The sequence below is a fragment of the Panthera leo genome, chromosome B3 (genome assembly GCF_018350215.1).
Source record: "Panthera leo isolate Ple1 chromosome B3, P.leo_Ple1_pat1.1, whole genome shotgun sequence".
Taxonomy (NCBI): Eukaryota; Metazoa; Chordata; class Mammalia; order Carnivora; family Felidae; genus Panthera; species Panthera leo.
In genome coordinates this window covers 73,506,656-73,521,843 of record NC_056684.1, presented here as the reverse complement: position 1 = coordinate 73,521,843, position 15,188 = coordinate 73,506,656, and the positions used below count along the sequence as shown (strand labels likewise).

The following is a 15,188-nucleotide window of genomic DNA, read 5'->3' as shown; positions in this document are numbered from 1 at the left end:
CTCTGTCTCTCTCTGTCTCAAAAATGAATAAACGTTAAAAAAAATTTTTTTTTTAAATAAATAAAATTAAAAAAAATAAACTAGAAGGCTGGAGATAGAGAGTATTCAAGTATTTAGAGAGACAGAACTGACATGATTTAATAATGGATTGGATATGCAAAGAGAAAAAGGAATCAAGAATGACTCCTAGATTTTTGGTTTGATTGTTATGTGGATAATGGTTATCATTTACCCTTATAGAAACAGGAGGAGTAAGTAGCCTATTTTCCTGTGTGTATTGGAGGGTGAGCAGGGTGGAGGGTGTTAAGAATACTGAGTTCAGTTTGGGACATATGGAAGATTAGTGAAGATATCAAGGCAGCAAATGGATATATGTCTGAAGTGGGGCGGGCGGGGGCGGGGGAACACTGATTATTTCTTTCTTTTTGAAACATTTCCCTTTCTTAGTTTCCTGTGATATCACACTCTCCTTGCTTTCACTCATTCATTGCTTCTCTTTGTTAACTCCACCTAATCACTAGATTTTGAAGGGGATCCTTCTCTGGGCGATCTCATCAAGTCCCAAGGCTTTAAAAACTCTCTATCCTAATGAGCTCCATACTTATATCTCTATCCTTGACCTATGTCCTGAGCTTCAGAATGATAAATTTATCTGCCTTTGTGATTTATCCTACAGGAGTTCTAACAAGCATCTATAACCTAGTATCCAAAATAGTATTTTCCCTCAAATGGTCTTCTCAGCCTTGGTAAAGAGTACAATCATCCCACTCAGCTGTTCAAGACAAAAACCCAGACATCTTCTTTGATTCCTCTCTTTTTCTCATCTTCCACATCCAAATCAACAATGGTTCTTCCTAGAAAATATCTCAGATTTGACTACCCTTCTCCATTTCTACTGCTACCATTTTAGCTCAAGAAGTCTTGCTTAGATTTCTCCTAAAGCCTCTTAAGTAGTCTCTTTGCTTCTACTCTTAACTTCTCTATGATCCATTCTCCACTCAGCAGCCAGATTCTCTTTTAAAATTACATATCAGATGGGGCGCCTGGGTGGCTCAGTCAATTAAGTGTCTGACTTCAGCTCAGGTCATGATCTCACAGGTTCATGAGTTCAAGCCCCACGTCAGGCTCTGTGCTGACAGCTTAAAGCCTGGAGCCTGCTTTGGATTCTGTGTCTCCCTCTCTTTCTTCCCCCCTCTCTCTCAAAAATAAATATCTATTTAAAAAATAAAATAAAATAAAAATAAATAAAAATAAAATAAAATTTATATCAGATAACACCATTTCTGTGCTTAAAACCCTTACCATGACCTACAAGTTCCTATATGTTCAAGCCTCTTTCTCTGACCTTGACTTGAATCATTCCCTCCAACCCACCCCCCACCCCCAGCCTTAAGGTGCATTCATTCATTTATTTTTATTTTTTAATGTTTATTTATTTTTGACAGAGAGAGAGAGAGAGAGACAGAGCATGAGCGGGGGAGGGGCAGAGAGAGAGGGAGACACAGAATCCGTAGCAGGCTCCAGGCTCTGAACTGTCAGCCCAGAGCCCAACGCGGGGCTCAAACTCACAGAGCACGAGATCATGACCTGAGCCGAAGTCGGACGCACCCCAAGGTGCATTCATTCATTTAACAAACATTTCTTATTTACTTAATTTGTACCAGGTACCTCATTAGCCATTAGGCAATACGAAGCTGATACCTGTCTTTCAAAGGTTTTGGTTTAGTGAGAGAAACAAAGAACAAATAAAACACTTTCACAGAGTTAAGAGCAGGTGGGATAGGATTACAAAAGTCTTCACAAAAATTTGCCTACAGGAATCAGGGAAGGCTTTACCAAAGAAGGAACAATTAGTGGTATGCTTTTGAAAGATGGCTAGTTATGCATAAGGGTGTAGTCTATGACCTAGGATTAGAAGAAAGCTCACAGGCTAGGGCAGTGTGATTAACTATTGGTCATGGAGTAGGACAGCAGAAAAAAGCCCTTGGCAGGTCACTCGAGAGATCTGGGATGATTAAAACACAAGTGGATACTTAGATCAATGTGCCATTCATTCATATAATAATTTTTTGAGTGTCCACTACATATTAAAATTTATCCAAAGAGCTGGTTATATAACAATAAAAAAACCTACCAAATATCTGAATTTATGGGCCCTACATTTCAGTGCAGGATTCAGACATTAAACAAGTATATAATGTTAGATAAGAGCTACAATGAAAAATAAAGCAGGGTAAGAAGTAGACAGTGCTGGGGCTACCATTTGAGATATGAGAGTCAGTAAAAGTCTGACTGAGGAAGAAAAATTTGAGCAGAGACCTGAATGAAACAATCTAGATATTACTTGGATCAGTTGTTCAACTTCACAGACAGGAAAACACATTTTCAGACATTGCTGACTTTACCAAACTGTCCCTTCACTAAAGTGATGATTAACTCACCCTTTCCATTTATTTTATCTTGATTTTTTGACCATGTGTAATTGGTCCCTTGATTAGGCAGGTTAGAATTTAGACTACATATAATTTCTCTACTGATCATTAACTAATCCTGGGTTTAGTTATTAACCAAAGGTCTGCTCCTTCTCTGGTTCATGTGACCTTGTTTTCATTTCTCCCTGAGTCTCAGCTAGATTTTATCTCCCCATAATGTTAAATAGTATCTCAAATATGATGGCTCACCCAAGCAGCTAAAAGCAGAATGTAGTGAAAGCCTAATTCCCCTTCTTCTATTACCAGGGTTAGGATTGAGTGCTGAGACAGCAAAGAAAAATTAAATCCACTATCTTCAGCCAGAATATGACAAAGGATCATGTTTATGTTTAGGAAAGGAATACACTCACAGGAGTGGAGAAGAAAAACAGTGATAAAATCTCAAGAAACATGCCAAGATAGAAATCCCATTAGGCTATGAAATAATCTCAGTGGGAACTGGAGAGTGGGGGGCGCCTGGGTAGTTCAGTTGGGTAAGCATCTGACTACAGCTCAGATGATGCTCTCACGGTTCATGAGTTCAAGCCCTGCACTGGGCTCTGTGCTGAGAGCTCAGAACCGGGAGCCTGCTTTGGATTCTGTGTCTCCCTCTCTCTCTGCCCCACCCCTGTTTGCACTCTGTCCCTCTGTGTCTGTCAAAAATGAATAAACGTTAAAAAAAAAAAAAAAAGAAAAAAAAGAATTTGCCTGGAGAATCTGATTTTCTTCACTTTTGTTTCTCATACCTGAGAGATGTGACTAAAATACTGCAAAGCTGTCTCCACAGGGCTTTTGAAGTATATCTTCTCCTGAGGTTTCAGCTATAAAGAGAGTAAGACAAATATTGAACTTATCCACAACAGAATGAAATAAAATACCAGCAAATATGGCAAAGGATGTACCACGACTTCCTAAAGCACGAGTTATTATTTCACTATCCTAAATATGAGGATGCTCACCACTGCCCTAGGAGATGTAGACTATATGTTTTAATTCTCCTTACCTCGTGCTTCGATAGCAACAGCCACAAACAATTCTTCTGTTGTTTGCCCTTTTTAAAAAATATATAATAATTGCTATCTGCAAGTTTTTCTTTTCTTTTCTTCCTTTCTCTTTCTTTCTTTCTTTCTTTCTTTCTTTCTTTCTTTCTTTCTTTCTTAAAAATTTCAGTGCTTAGTCACTCATCAACTGTACTCTTTGTATACTTCCTATAGGCCAGGAATGGGATAAAATGGTTTGTGGTTGGAGAAGAAAAACTTACATTATCAGAAAGAGCCAGATGCTTGCAGGCAGTTCCACAAACAGCACATTTTTCTAAGGGGGGAAGGGAAAAAAATGTTCAGTTTTTACGGTCAAGAGGTATGTTCTTCCTAAAATACATGGTAATAGCCAAGTAGGCTAGCAAGAAACAGGCTCTTACTAAATTTAGAGTATCTTTGTGCTACAAAAGGACATCTTGAGCTCTGTTCTCAAAATCAATATTTGCAAACTTGTATGTTGATGACAAATAAGGCTTTCACACTGTACCTCTACCCATTTCCTCTTTATACATTCCCAATTTTCTTCTGCAGATGAAGGGCAGTTCTAACCCCCCAGCAAGTAGTACTAGGAAGAACACAAGAGTACTAATGGTTTCGGGTGTAAGTTGCTCTTTTTCCCCCCACCTACCTGACAGTAGGCACACTGTAGATACTGTAAGAAACCGAATTATTCCTGCCCTGTTCTCACTTTGCTAATTTGCTTGGAACTTGCTTTGAAGCTCTCCTGCTCTCATTCTCTAATTAATCAAATCTGAAAGAATAAAAATTAAAATTCCTCATCTTTAAGTTGAAATTTTAGTGGCGTTGGTTATTGTTAAGATAAATGCCATGTCAAGAGAAAATATCACATGACATATGCTTTACCGAGACAAACCTCTTCAAGGTGAGCTGCTGTTACCATAAAATGGTTTTGTTACATTAGCAGATAACTTAAAAGGGTTATGAGATCCAACAAGAGAAAAACATCTTCAGAAGCTAGTAACCTCACTCTGCTTTCCTTGAGGACTAAAGGTTTTTCCCAGCCTTCCCTCTGTATTATTGCCAGAGTGAGCTAGCAAGTAGGAATCATTCTTCTGTTTAAGAAAAACACGAAACAAAGAAATTTCCCCAGCTCTCCATCATCTGCAGGATAAAGTTCAAGGTCTTCAGTTTTGTATATAATACCCTCCCATCACCTGGCCATTGCCTACCTCTCCAGCCTCATCTCTTAACCACTTCTTTCTTTATTCTCTATGCTCTACCAATCCCCTGCAGTATGGTTTTATAGTGTGGTATGTATGCCCTTACACACGATGTTTTCTTAAACTAAAATGATCTTCCCTGCTTTATCTACTTGGCAACTCCAGTTTATTATTCAAAACTCTACTGAAGCAACAGCTCTTCTATGAAATCTTCCCTAATCAAGCACTTTGGCATTAAAAAAAAAACACCTCAAATTCAGGTCTAATTTCTAGACTTAATCACTGCAGGAACTTGGTCAAATCACTTATCCTATCTGAACCAGTTCCTTATTTGTAAAATGGATCTACTAATAATTACCTCTTGGAATTGTGGTGAGGATATATAAAATTTGTACATGTGGAAAATACTTTTTAAACTGCAAATGTATCACTGTCACCACTATTATCATCTTCATCATCATCATCATTTCTAATCAAATTGATTTCACAGGCTAGACCATTTCCCATTAGAATTACTCTTGTTATCAACCAAACTTTCCCCAATTCCTATTCATTACTGTTATTTTTTTTTTCTCTTTTCTCTAATTAGTCTGATAACCTTGGCTTTCCCTGCCACTTGTCAAAACACTGGCAAGTACCTTTTGGTGTTCAAGTAATAGATATTCCATTTGCTAAATCATTCTTTATCAATGGGTGCCTAAAATTTCCATAATCAAGAGTTTCCTACTGTATCTATACAACCTTTGGCCCAATATGTGATTTTTATCCCAAGTCACACAGAGAAATGGCTAATAATTATTACTAGGTTAAAAATATTTTTTGCCTGAATTTGAAAACAGTTAAGTCACTCACCCAGAGTCACACACTTTTTACAAAAAATATGACCACAGCTGGTGACAAAGAAATTGTCTCCATCTTTTCGACAGCACCAGTTACAGTGAAACCAATCCATTCTGGAACAGATAAAGAGAAAGATTAAAAATAACCTGGAGCATTATATAATTATAGCTGTTCCAAAATCTATGTAACAATGTTTGCTTAGCTTCTGTTATCTTTTGGAGATGTAGGCACTATTATTGTGGGTATTCCTGTTGGTTGTAAGGAAGTACATATATCACTGAAGTGAAAAAAGCAGACTACAAACTCTGCTATACAGTTTTAAAAAAGAAAATATATATATATTTAGAAAAAGTATATACCTATATATTTAGAAAAGTAATGGGACAATGAGATTTTTTTTTTTTTGAATGGTGAGATCATGGGTATTTGTGTGTGTGTTACCTTTACACTTTCCCCCCCCCCAAATTTCCTAGATTAATTCATGTACCAATTTGTAATCAGAAAAAAAATCTTAAAAAAAAAAAAAAGAACTGTCTGTCAGGGCACCTCTTGTGGCACAGTCAGTTAAGCATCCGACTCTTGATCTTGGCTAAGGTCATGATCTTACAGTTTGTGAGTTTCAGCCCCACATCAGGCTCTGTGCTGATGGTGAGGAACCTGCCTGGGATTCTATCTCTTTCTGCCTCCCTACCCCCTGCTTGTACTCTCTCTCTCTCTCCCTCAAAATAAATTTAAAAAAAATATATTTCTTTCCTAATAACTCCCTGTGACACAGTAAGATGGAACAAGGAGGAAGTACTGGACCAAATAATAGAAGATCTCATATGAGCCACTTGGGACATATTTTATATAAGGGAAACATGGTTTCTGAATGATAATGTTGTCTCAGCTTATACACTTTCCCTTCTACTCTACAGACACTCAGAATCATAGATCTGGGAGGGACTTCAAAAATCATTTCACATTTTATCCAATACCATCATTTTTCAAAAGATATACCTGATGTTCACTGAAATTTAATGACTTGTCCAAAGTTCCATCTTTAGTTAATGTCAACTCTAGGATTAGAACCTGAGTCTTCTTACTCCCTGTGTCAAGTTCTTGCTACCACATCAAGTACACCTTGGTGTTAGACATGGCACCCATACATCCTATATTTTCTGCCAATACTAATTCCATATAATTGGTGAAATACATAATTACATTAATGTGACTTTGTAAGATTTTAAATGAAGAAATTGACATATTAAAAATACATAATTGAGCTGATACACACTGAGCTGCAATTAGTTCATACGTATAATGAATTCACATGTTTAATTCCAAGAATATGTTATTTAAGAATATAACATGTTTGATTTCCTTTAAAATTACATTAGGAAAATAAAACAGAAGGTAACTTTTTTTCCCCACCTAAGTATTTTCTTTAAAAAAGTTTTTAAGTAGTTTATGGAAAGGTTTGCTACAAGAATGATGGCTCGTTTGCACCACCCTTTAACATTTTTAACAAGATTCACGATAAAATCTTGCTGAATAATCGGTTCAGTGCAAGGGCATTATACAGAGCCATGCATTTTAGGTTTCCATTTATTGCTCATAATACACTAACTTCTATCAGGAGGGGAGTCTGAAGTATTGCTGAAAAGGCCCCACTATATATATCCGGCTTTGTACAAGGGCAGCAACAACAATGTTAATCAAATAGGTTGGCCCTTAAAAGAAGGGCAGTTAAGCGTTTGTGAGGACAACGCTTGCCGGTTTTCAAGGGGGTAGGGGGATTTAGCAGTCTCAAGACCAGTAGTTCTTTTCTAACTACATTCCCTACCCGCTTGGCCGCCATGATCTTATAAGCCCTGGTATCTCACCTAAATCATCCAGTTCTCCTCACGAAGAGCTGGAAAAGGGCGGGAAAATACACAGCAAGCCTGGCACCTGCGAGAGGCAAGAGGCTGGGCGTGGCCCGCGGCGGCGTGCGAGAGCCCTGGGCGGGGCCCCGGGCGGTGTGCTAAGTGAGTGGGCGTGGCCTGGTGCGGGCGCGAGGCTTGGGCAGAGGTCCCGACTGCGTACTGGGCGCAAAAATTGGGCTCTTGGTAGCCGGCAAGAGGCAAGAGCGCTTGCCTCTTCTTAGTAGCCGAGGAAATTTTTCTTCGTTTGAGAATGGGAACAAGAAGAATATGGCCTAATCCCATTCAGGTTACTGTGGAAACGGGGTAAGAATAAACCTAATAATGTTCCTATAGATAATAACACACTAGAAAAAATTTGGTCACAAAGCAGATGAAAGCTTCTACCAGTATTTTTTAATGAAAGAAAATAATGGGTGTTTGAAAGAATAGTATAAATCCGAAATAGAAAAGTTACAAAGTGATATGGATAGAGAACAGACATTAAATAAGAACTAACAATGGGCGCCTGGGCGGCTCACTCGGGTTGGCTATGGTTCATGAGTTTGAGCCCCGCGCAGTGCCCTGTGCTGACAGCTCAGAGCCTGGAACCTGCTTCGGATTCTGTGTCTCCCTCTTCTTTCTGACCCACTCCCAGTCACACTCTGCCTCTCTCTTTCTCTCTCTGAAAAATAAACATTAAAAACATTTCTAAATAAGAACTAACATATCAGGAAAAAAAATTATAACTTTTTTTCTGAAATAAAAAAAAATGAGGAAAAAAGCACAAGTAAGGGCTGAAAGGAGAATAGTTTTTCTTTTAAAAAATACAAGGTTTTAAGAGAAAGTGATGGATATAGAAAACAAGCAAAAGAGATTTTACACACACACGCACATTTATTCCCCCAAAGAAAACCAGAGAGCAATGTATCAGAACAAATGTTTAAAACAAAACTTGGAACAAGTTTTCCTGAAATAAAATAAGACTTAATTCTACATACATACTGTGTATAGGAGAAAACTGACCCAGAACAGTCAAAACCAAAACATTTTCTAATAAAACGATTGGTCTTAAAAGTAAGGAAAAACCCTTTTGAACATCCAGACAAAAAAGTACAAGTCACTTATAAGGGAAAGAAAAATAGACTGTCATCAGACTTCTCTACAGTAGCATTTTATGCTACAAACAGTGAAATAGCATTTTCAAGATTTTCAAAAAGAAAATATGACCCAAGAACTTTCTCCTTACATTTTTCTCCTTACGTTGTGTTCAGGTATAAAGGCTGCTGACAAAAAATGAACGTGAGCTTTTCCTGAGGAATCCACTAGTGGTTCTCAAACTTTTTGGCCTCAGAACTCCTTTACATTTTGAAAATTATTGGAATGCCTGGGTGGCTCAGTCGGTTAAGCGTCCAGCTTGGGCTCAGGTCATGATCTTATGATTCATGAGTTTGAGCCCCCCATCGGGTTGTCTGCTGTCGGCACAGAGCCTGCTTCAAATCCTCTGTTCCCCTCTCTCTGCCCCTCTGCTGCTCACACGCTCTCTCCCTCTCCTTCAGAAATAAACATTAAAAAAATATTGAAGGCCCTCTTGCCAAAAAACTTTTATTTATGTGGATTGTGTCTATCAATATTTACAGTATTAGCATTTAAAACCAAGAAATTTAAAAAATATTTATTTATTAGTTCATTTGAAAACAATAAGTCAATTAAATATTAATATAACTTATGAAAAATTAATATATCTTCCAAAATAAAAACAATTTAGTGAGAAGAGTGGTGGTGTTTTAGTTTTATAATCTCTTACTATCCGACTTTACACAAAGCAGAACTGGCACAAGAACTTAGCTTCTACATTCACGCTGTTGCAGTATATGCTGTTTTGGTTGAAGTGCGTGAAGAAGATCTGAAACTCACCCAAATATGTAGTTGGAAAAGGCAGTAGCATTTTAATAGCCTATTCAGATAATTGTGAATATTTTTCTTTCCTATTCCACCAAAATGCAAGAAGTGGGAGCTTGTTAAAAGCTAGTTGCAATGTGGGGTCTAACACCATGCAATGAACATGTAACATCCTACATTTGGACCAAACTGGTCATTTGGAAAATACTGGTTCACTGAGTTATGCAGATTGACATACAATATTAAGTACTGACACATTTTATTATATAATACTTAAAAATAACTTAAATTTTTTTTAGCGTTTATTCATTTTTTTGAGAGAGACAGAACATGAGTGGGGGAGGAGCAGAGAGCAAGGGAGACACAGAGTCTGAAGCAGACTCCTGGCTCTGAGCTGTCAGCACAGAGCTCGACGTGGGGCTCAAACCCAAGAACCGTGAGATCATGACCTAAGCCGAAGTCGAAAGCTTACCCGACTGAGCCACCCAAGTGCCCCCAAAATCACTTTGTAATATATCACTACTTATTTCGTCAGAAAAGTCTTTGAATACTGGGATGCTCTCAGGCTTACAGTTGCAGATACAAGTTTTCCAAAATTCTAGTATTTGTCTAAAAGCTTGAATTTTATCATTGTCAACAAATACTATCACCGTTTTCCTTGAAGTGAGAAGTTCATTTGGTTTATTTTTGAGAAAATTTCTACCAAATACCCAAGCTGGAATAACCATAGTTTGTTAGTTGTTCTTTCAAGTAAAAATGATGTTCCATAAAATAAGTTAGTTCAGCTCACAACTCAAACCATCACATAAATGTTTTTTCTAAATATAGTCTTAATTCTATTTAAATATTCTGGATCATAGAAAAAGGAGACTTTTAAAAATTTTAATGAAACAAACTTAAATTAACATTGATAGCAAAAAATGATAAAGATTGTATACATGAATAAAACAACAGAACAGTCTCACTTGAGACTATTGATGCAAAAATATTCTTTTTAAGTTTACTTATTTTGAGAAAGAGAGAGGAAGAGAGAGTGCACATGTACCACTGGGGAAGGGGCAGAAAGAGGGGGAGAGAGAATCCCAGTCGGGCTCCATGCTGTCAGCATGGAGCTCGACATGGGGTTCAATGCTGAACTCGATCCCATGAACAATGAGATCTGACCGGAGCCGAAATCAAGAGCTGGGCACCCCACAATTTAAATTAGATATTAGCAAATAGAATCCAACAACACATTGTAAAAAGTATACATTACAACCAAGTGATGTTCATTACAGGAATGAAATGATGGTTCAAAATTACAAAATCCATTAATGTTATTTATTATAGTGATATTTCTAAGAAGAAATACCATGATGATCTCCACAGTTGCTAGTAAAGCATTTGTCATAATTCACATCCATTTCTGATTTAAAATCTCATTGAAGTAGAGATCAGTGGATATTTCCTTAACATGATTAGAAAGTGTGTGTGTGTATATGCACATGTGCACAAAAGCTAGCATGTTTTGAAATGAGGAAACACTTAAGACATTCTTTCTTGCTAGTTAGGAATAAGACAAGAATGCCACTGTCACTTAAGATAAGATAAAAATATCTTTTTAGCTGATTATATGATGTATATCTGAAAGATCGAAAAGAATCAATAGGAAAATGTAAATAAAAAGAAAATTTAGTAAAGAATAATGTTATAAAATTAATAAAAAGAAATACAGTAACCTTTCCATATTCAAATAATAATCAGAAGACATAATAGGAAAGAAGACTCTATTTAAAATAGAGTCTTTACCTGCAGCAAAGCAGGTAAAATGGTTAGGCAATAACTCAACAGAAATATGCAAATGTATATGAAGAAAACTTTAAAACATTACTGAAAGAGGCAAAAAACATAAATGGAAAAGTAAGTCTTGTTTTTATTTTTTATTTTTATTTCTTTATTTTTAATTATTATTTATTTATTTTGAGAGAGAGACAGAGAGCCCCAAGCAGAGGAGGGACACAGAGAGAGTCACAGAATCTGAAGCAGGCTCCAGGCTCTGAGCTTGTCAGCACAGAGCCGGACGCGGGGCCCGAACCCACCAATGCAGCCAAAATCAGACGCCCAACTGACTGAGTCACCCAGGCGCCCCAAGTAAGTCTTGTTTTTAGATAGGAAGAGTCAACATCCTAATGATGTCAGTTCTTTCTAAGTTAATTTATAAATGTAACATGATCACAGTAACGAACACCAGCAGGCTGTTTTCTGGAATTAAACAAATTGATCATAGAGTTCACATAAAAAAAATGACTAAAACAAACAAGAATATTCGGGAAAACCCTGACAATTTTCAGTGTCCTGTGTGGTGGATAGCTAGCTGCATCCAATATTAAAATGTATTATGAAGGCATTATAATTTAAAAAGTATGATATTGGTGCATGGATGAACATCCAGACCAATTCAGTAGACTAGAAAGTCCAGAAATAGAACCATGTACCTTTGGAAAAGGTATGCTAAATGTGGGGAGTTCAACTGGGAGGGGAGTTGAGTTTTTTAATAAATAGAATTGGGACAACTGGATAGCCATTTGGAAAAAAATAAAATTAGGTCTCTATTTTACATCATTAATCAGACTAAATATCAAATGGCTCAGAAATCTAAGTATAGAAATGAAATGTACAAGTACAAGAGGAGGACATCAGATGAAAACTTATAACCATGAAGCGGGTAAACCTTCCTATGATTCAAAAATCTAGAAACAGGGCACCTGGGTGGCTCAGTCGGTTAAGCATCTGACTTTGGCTCAGGTCATGATCTCATAGTTTGTGAGTTTGAGCCCCGTGTTGGGCTGTCAGCACAGAGCCTGGAATCTGCTTCGAATTCTGTGTCTCCCTCTCTCTGCCTCTCTCCTGCTCACACTCTGTCTCTCTCTGTTTCTCAAAAATAAATAAACATTTTTTAAAAATTCAAAAATCTAGAAACAATAATAGAAAAGAATGATAATTCTGACTAAAAGAAGAGCTTTTGCATGGCCAAACTCACCATAAAGTCAAAAACTGAGTGACAAATTGGGAAATAATATCTTCTACTTAACTCACAAAGGACTAATAGCTTTAATATACAAAGATCTTTTTTAAAAAGAAAGCCAATGACTTAATAGAAATTTGAGCAAAGGTATTTTTTGTTAAAATTTATTTATTTATTTTGAGAGAGAGAGAACAAGGGAGGGGCAGAGAGAGGGAGAGATAGAATCCCAGGCAGACTTTGGCACCCTGAATTCTCATTAAATTCTAATTAAAGGTGATATTAAGTAGCTATTGCTCAGGAACCCCTGGGTGTCTCAGTTGGTTAAGTGTCTGACTCCTGATTTTGGCTCAGGTCGTGATCTCACGGTTCATGGGTTTGAACCCCTCATTGGGCTCTGTATTAGCAGCATGGACCCTGTTTGGGATTCTTTCTCTCTCTCTCTCTCTCCTTCTGCCCCTCCCCCACCTCAACATAAATAAACTTCAAAAAGAATGTTTAAAAAAATTAAAAAGTTAAAAAAGAATTTATTTTTTTAAAAAAATTTTTTAACGTTTATTTATTTTTGAGACAGAGAGAGACAGAGCATGAATGGGGGAGGGTCGGAGGGAGGGAGACAAAATTGAAACAGGCTCCAGGCTCTGAGCTGTCAGCACAGAGCCCGATGCGGGGCTGGAACTCACGGACCGCGAGATCATGACCTGAGCCGAAGTCGGCTGCTTAACTGACTGAGCCACCCAGGCACCCCAAAAAGAATTTAATTAAAATTAAGTTAACAAATAATTCCGTATCGTCACCTCTATAATGTTCCCTCCCTACTTCTCTAAGTAACCTTTTTTGGTAATTTGTTTTATCTTCTAGTGTTTCTGAGATTAGAATTTCTGAATTTAACTCATTATATGATTTCATCTTTTGAAAATATAATTGGTTTACATATTCAAAAATATAATTTAAAAGCAATTCCTAAAAATTGGGGGGATATGGGGACTGAAACAAATGACTTTAACTGTACATCAGATTGGTAACTTTTTAAACAAGCTTATTGAGATAGAATTGGCATACAATCAACTGTCTATATTTAAAATGCACAGTTTGATAAGTTTTGTCACATATACATCCTTGAAACCATCACAACAATAAAGATAATGAAGTGATATCCATCATCCCCAAAAGGAGCTCCATGCTCCTTTGTAAACCATTCCTCTGAACCCTCCCCACACTTCACTCCTCAGGTAACCAGAGTACTTTCTATCACCACAGATCAGTTTTCGTTGTCTAGAGTTTTATCTACATAGAATCATATGTACTCTTTTTCGGTCTGGTTTCTTACATTCAGCTTACCTATTTTGAAACCCATCCATGTTGCTGCATGTATTGATAGTTCTTTTATTTTTGTTGCTGACTAGTATTTCACTTTACTTCATTTCACGTTTCATTTTATATAGAGCAGTATGTATATACCAGTTTGTTTATCCATTCATCTGTTGATGAACATTTGAGTTGTTTCCAGTTGAGAGCTATTATAGCAAATAAAGCTGCTATAAATGTTCATGCACAAATCTTTGGACCTAAGCTCTTTTTCTCTTGGGTAATTAGCTAGAAGCTGAATGGCTAGATCATATAGTAGGTGTGGTAAGTATATGTTTAATTTTTGAAGAAACTGCCAGACTTATCCACAGAGGATGTACTGTTTTACATTCCCACCAGCAATGTATGAGAGTTTCAAGTTCTCCACGTTATTGCCAGTGCTTAATATGTTCAGCCATTTCTTTCTTTCTTTCTTTCTTTCTTTCTTTCTTTCTTTCTTTCTTTCTTTCTTTCTTTCTTTTAAGAGGGAGAACAAGAGAGAGCACGGGGGAAAGAGGCAGAGGAGGAAGGGTGGGGAGAGAATCCCAAGCAGGCTCCACGCTCAGCACAGAGTCCAATATGAGGGTTGATCCCATGACCCTGGAATAATGACCTGAGCCGAAATTGAAATCGAAATTGAAAGTCAGATGTTCAAGCCCCAAGTCTTTTTAATTTTAAAGATTCCAGTAGGTATGTAATAGGTCCTTATTGTGATTTAATTTGTGTTTTCCTCATGACTAATGATGAGGAACATCTTTTCATGTGCTTATTGGCCATCTATGTATATATTTTTGGTGAAGTGTCTGATTCTTTTGCCCATTTTTAATTGGGTTATTTATTTTTTTATTACTGGTTTTGAGAATTCTTCATATATTCAGAAGAAACTCTTTTATCAAATATATGCCCAGTTTGTGACTTGTGTTTTCAGTCTCTGAATAGTGGTTTTTGAAGAGCAGAAGGTTTTACTTTTGATAAAGTCCAACTTACCAATTTGTTCTTTTATGGAGCACTTTTTGGTGTCATATCTAAGATATCTTTGCCTAACCCAAGGTCACAAAGATTTTCCCATGTTTTCTTCTAGAAACTCTAGAAATCTGGACTATATACTTTTGAATTTGTAATCAGGAATATGATTCACTTCAAGTTAATTTTTTTAATGTTTATTTATTTTTGAGAGAGAGCAAGCGAGCAGGGGAGGGGCAGAGACATAGACAGAGACAGAAAATCTAAGCATGCTCCGCACTATCAGCGCAAAGCCAGACATGAGGCTTGAAACCAAGAACCATGAGATCATGACCTGGGCCAAAATCATGTGCTCAACCGACAGAACCACCCAGGCACCCCTTGAGTTGATTTTTCTATATGGTATGAGCTATGGATTAAAATTCTTTCATGTGTATGAGTGTGTTGTTTTGGTTTTGTTTTCTGCATATGGACATCCAATTGTTCCAGCACCATTTGTTGAAAAGATTATCTTTTCAAAAAAAAAAAAAGAAAAGAAAAGAAAGGATTATCTGTCCTCG

At 37.0% G+C, this 15,188-nt stretch overlaps 2 protein-coding genes across 7 annotated transcripts in view; one reads left to right on the top strand and one right to left on the bottom strand.

Moving 5' to 3' along the window:
* The window catches only part of RNF212B (ring finger protein 212B), a 36,118-nt gene extending 28,634 nt beyond the window's left edge, over nt 1-7,484 (bottom strand). For all 6 annotated transcript variants that reach the window (XM_042942749.1, XM_042942744.1, XM_042942745.1 and 3 more), the window contains exons 1-4: nt 7,398-7,484; nt 5,545-5,645; nt 3,733-3,785; nt 3,218-3,292 (exon numbers count right to left, since the gene is read on the bottom strand). In XM_042942749.1, coding sequence (XP_042798683.1) covers nt 3,218-3,292; nt 3,733-3,785; nt 5,545-5,644 — 228 coding nt within the window. In that variant the 5' untranslated portion in view covers nt 5,645; nt 7,398-7,484. The remainder of the gene's footprint in view (nt 1-3,217; nt 3,293-3,732; nt 3,786-5,544; nt 5,646-7,397) is intronic.
* Nucleotides 7,485-7,585: 101 nt separating this feature from the next.
* The window catches only part of SLC7A8 (solute carrier family 7 member 8), a 78,084-nt gene continuing 70,481 nt past the window's right edge, over nt 7,586-15,188 (top strand). Inside the window, exon 1 of the mRNA XM_042942736.1 lies at nt 7,586-7,742. The gene's annotated coding sequence lies outside the window, so the exon portion shown is untranslated. The remainder of the gene's footprint in view (nt 7,743-15,188) is intronic.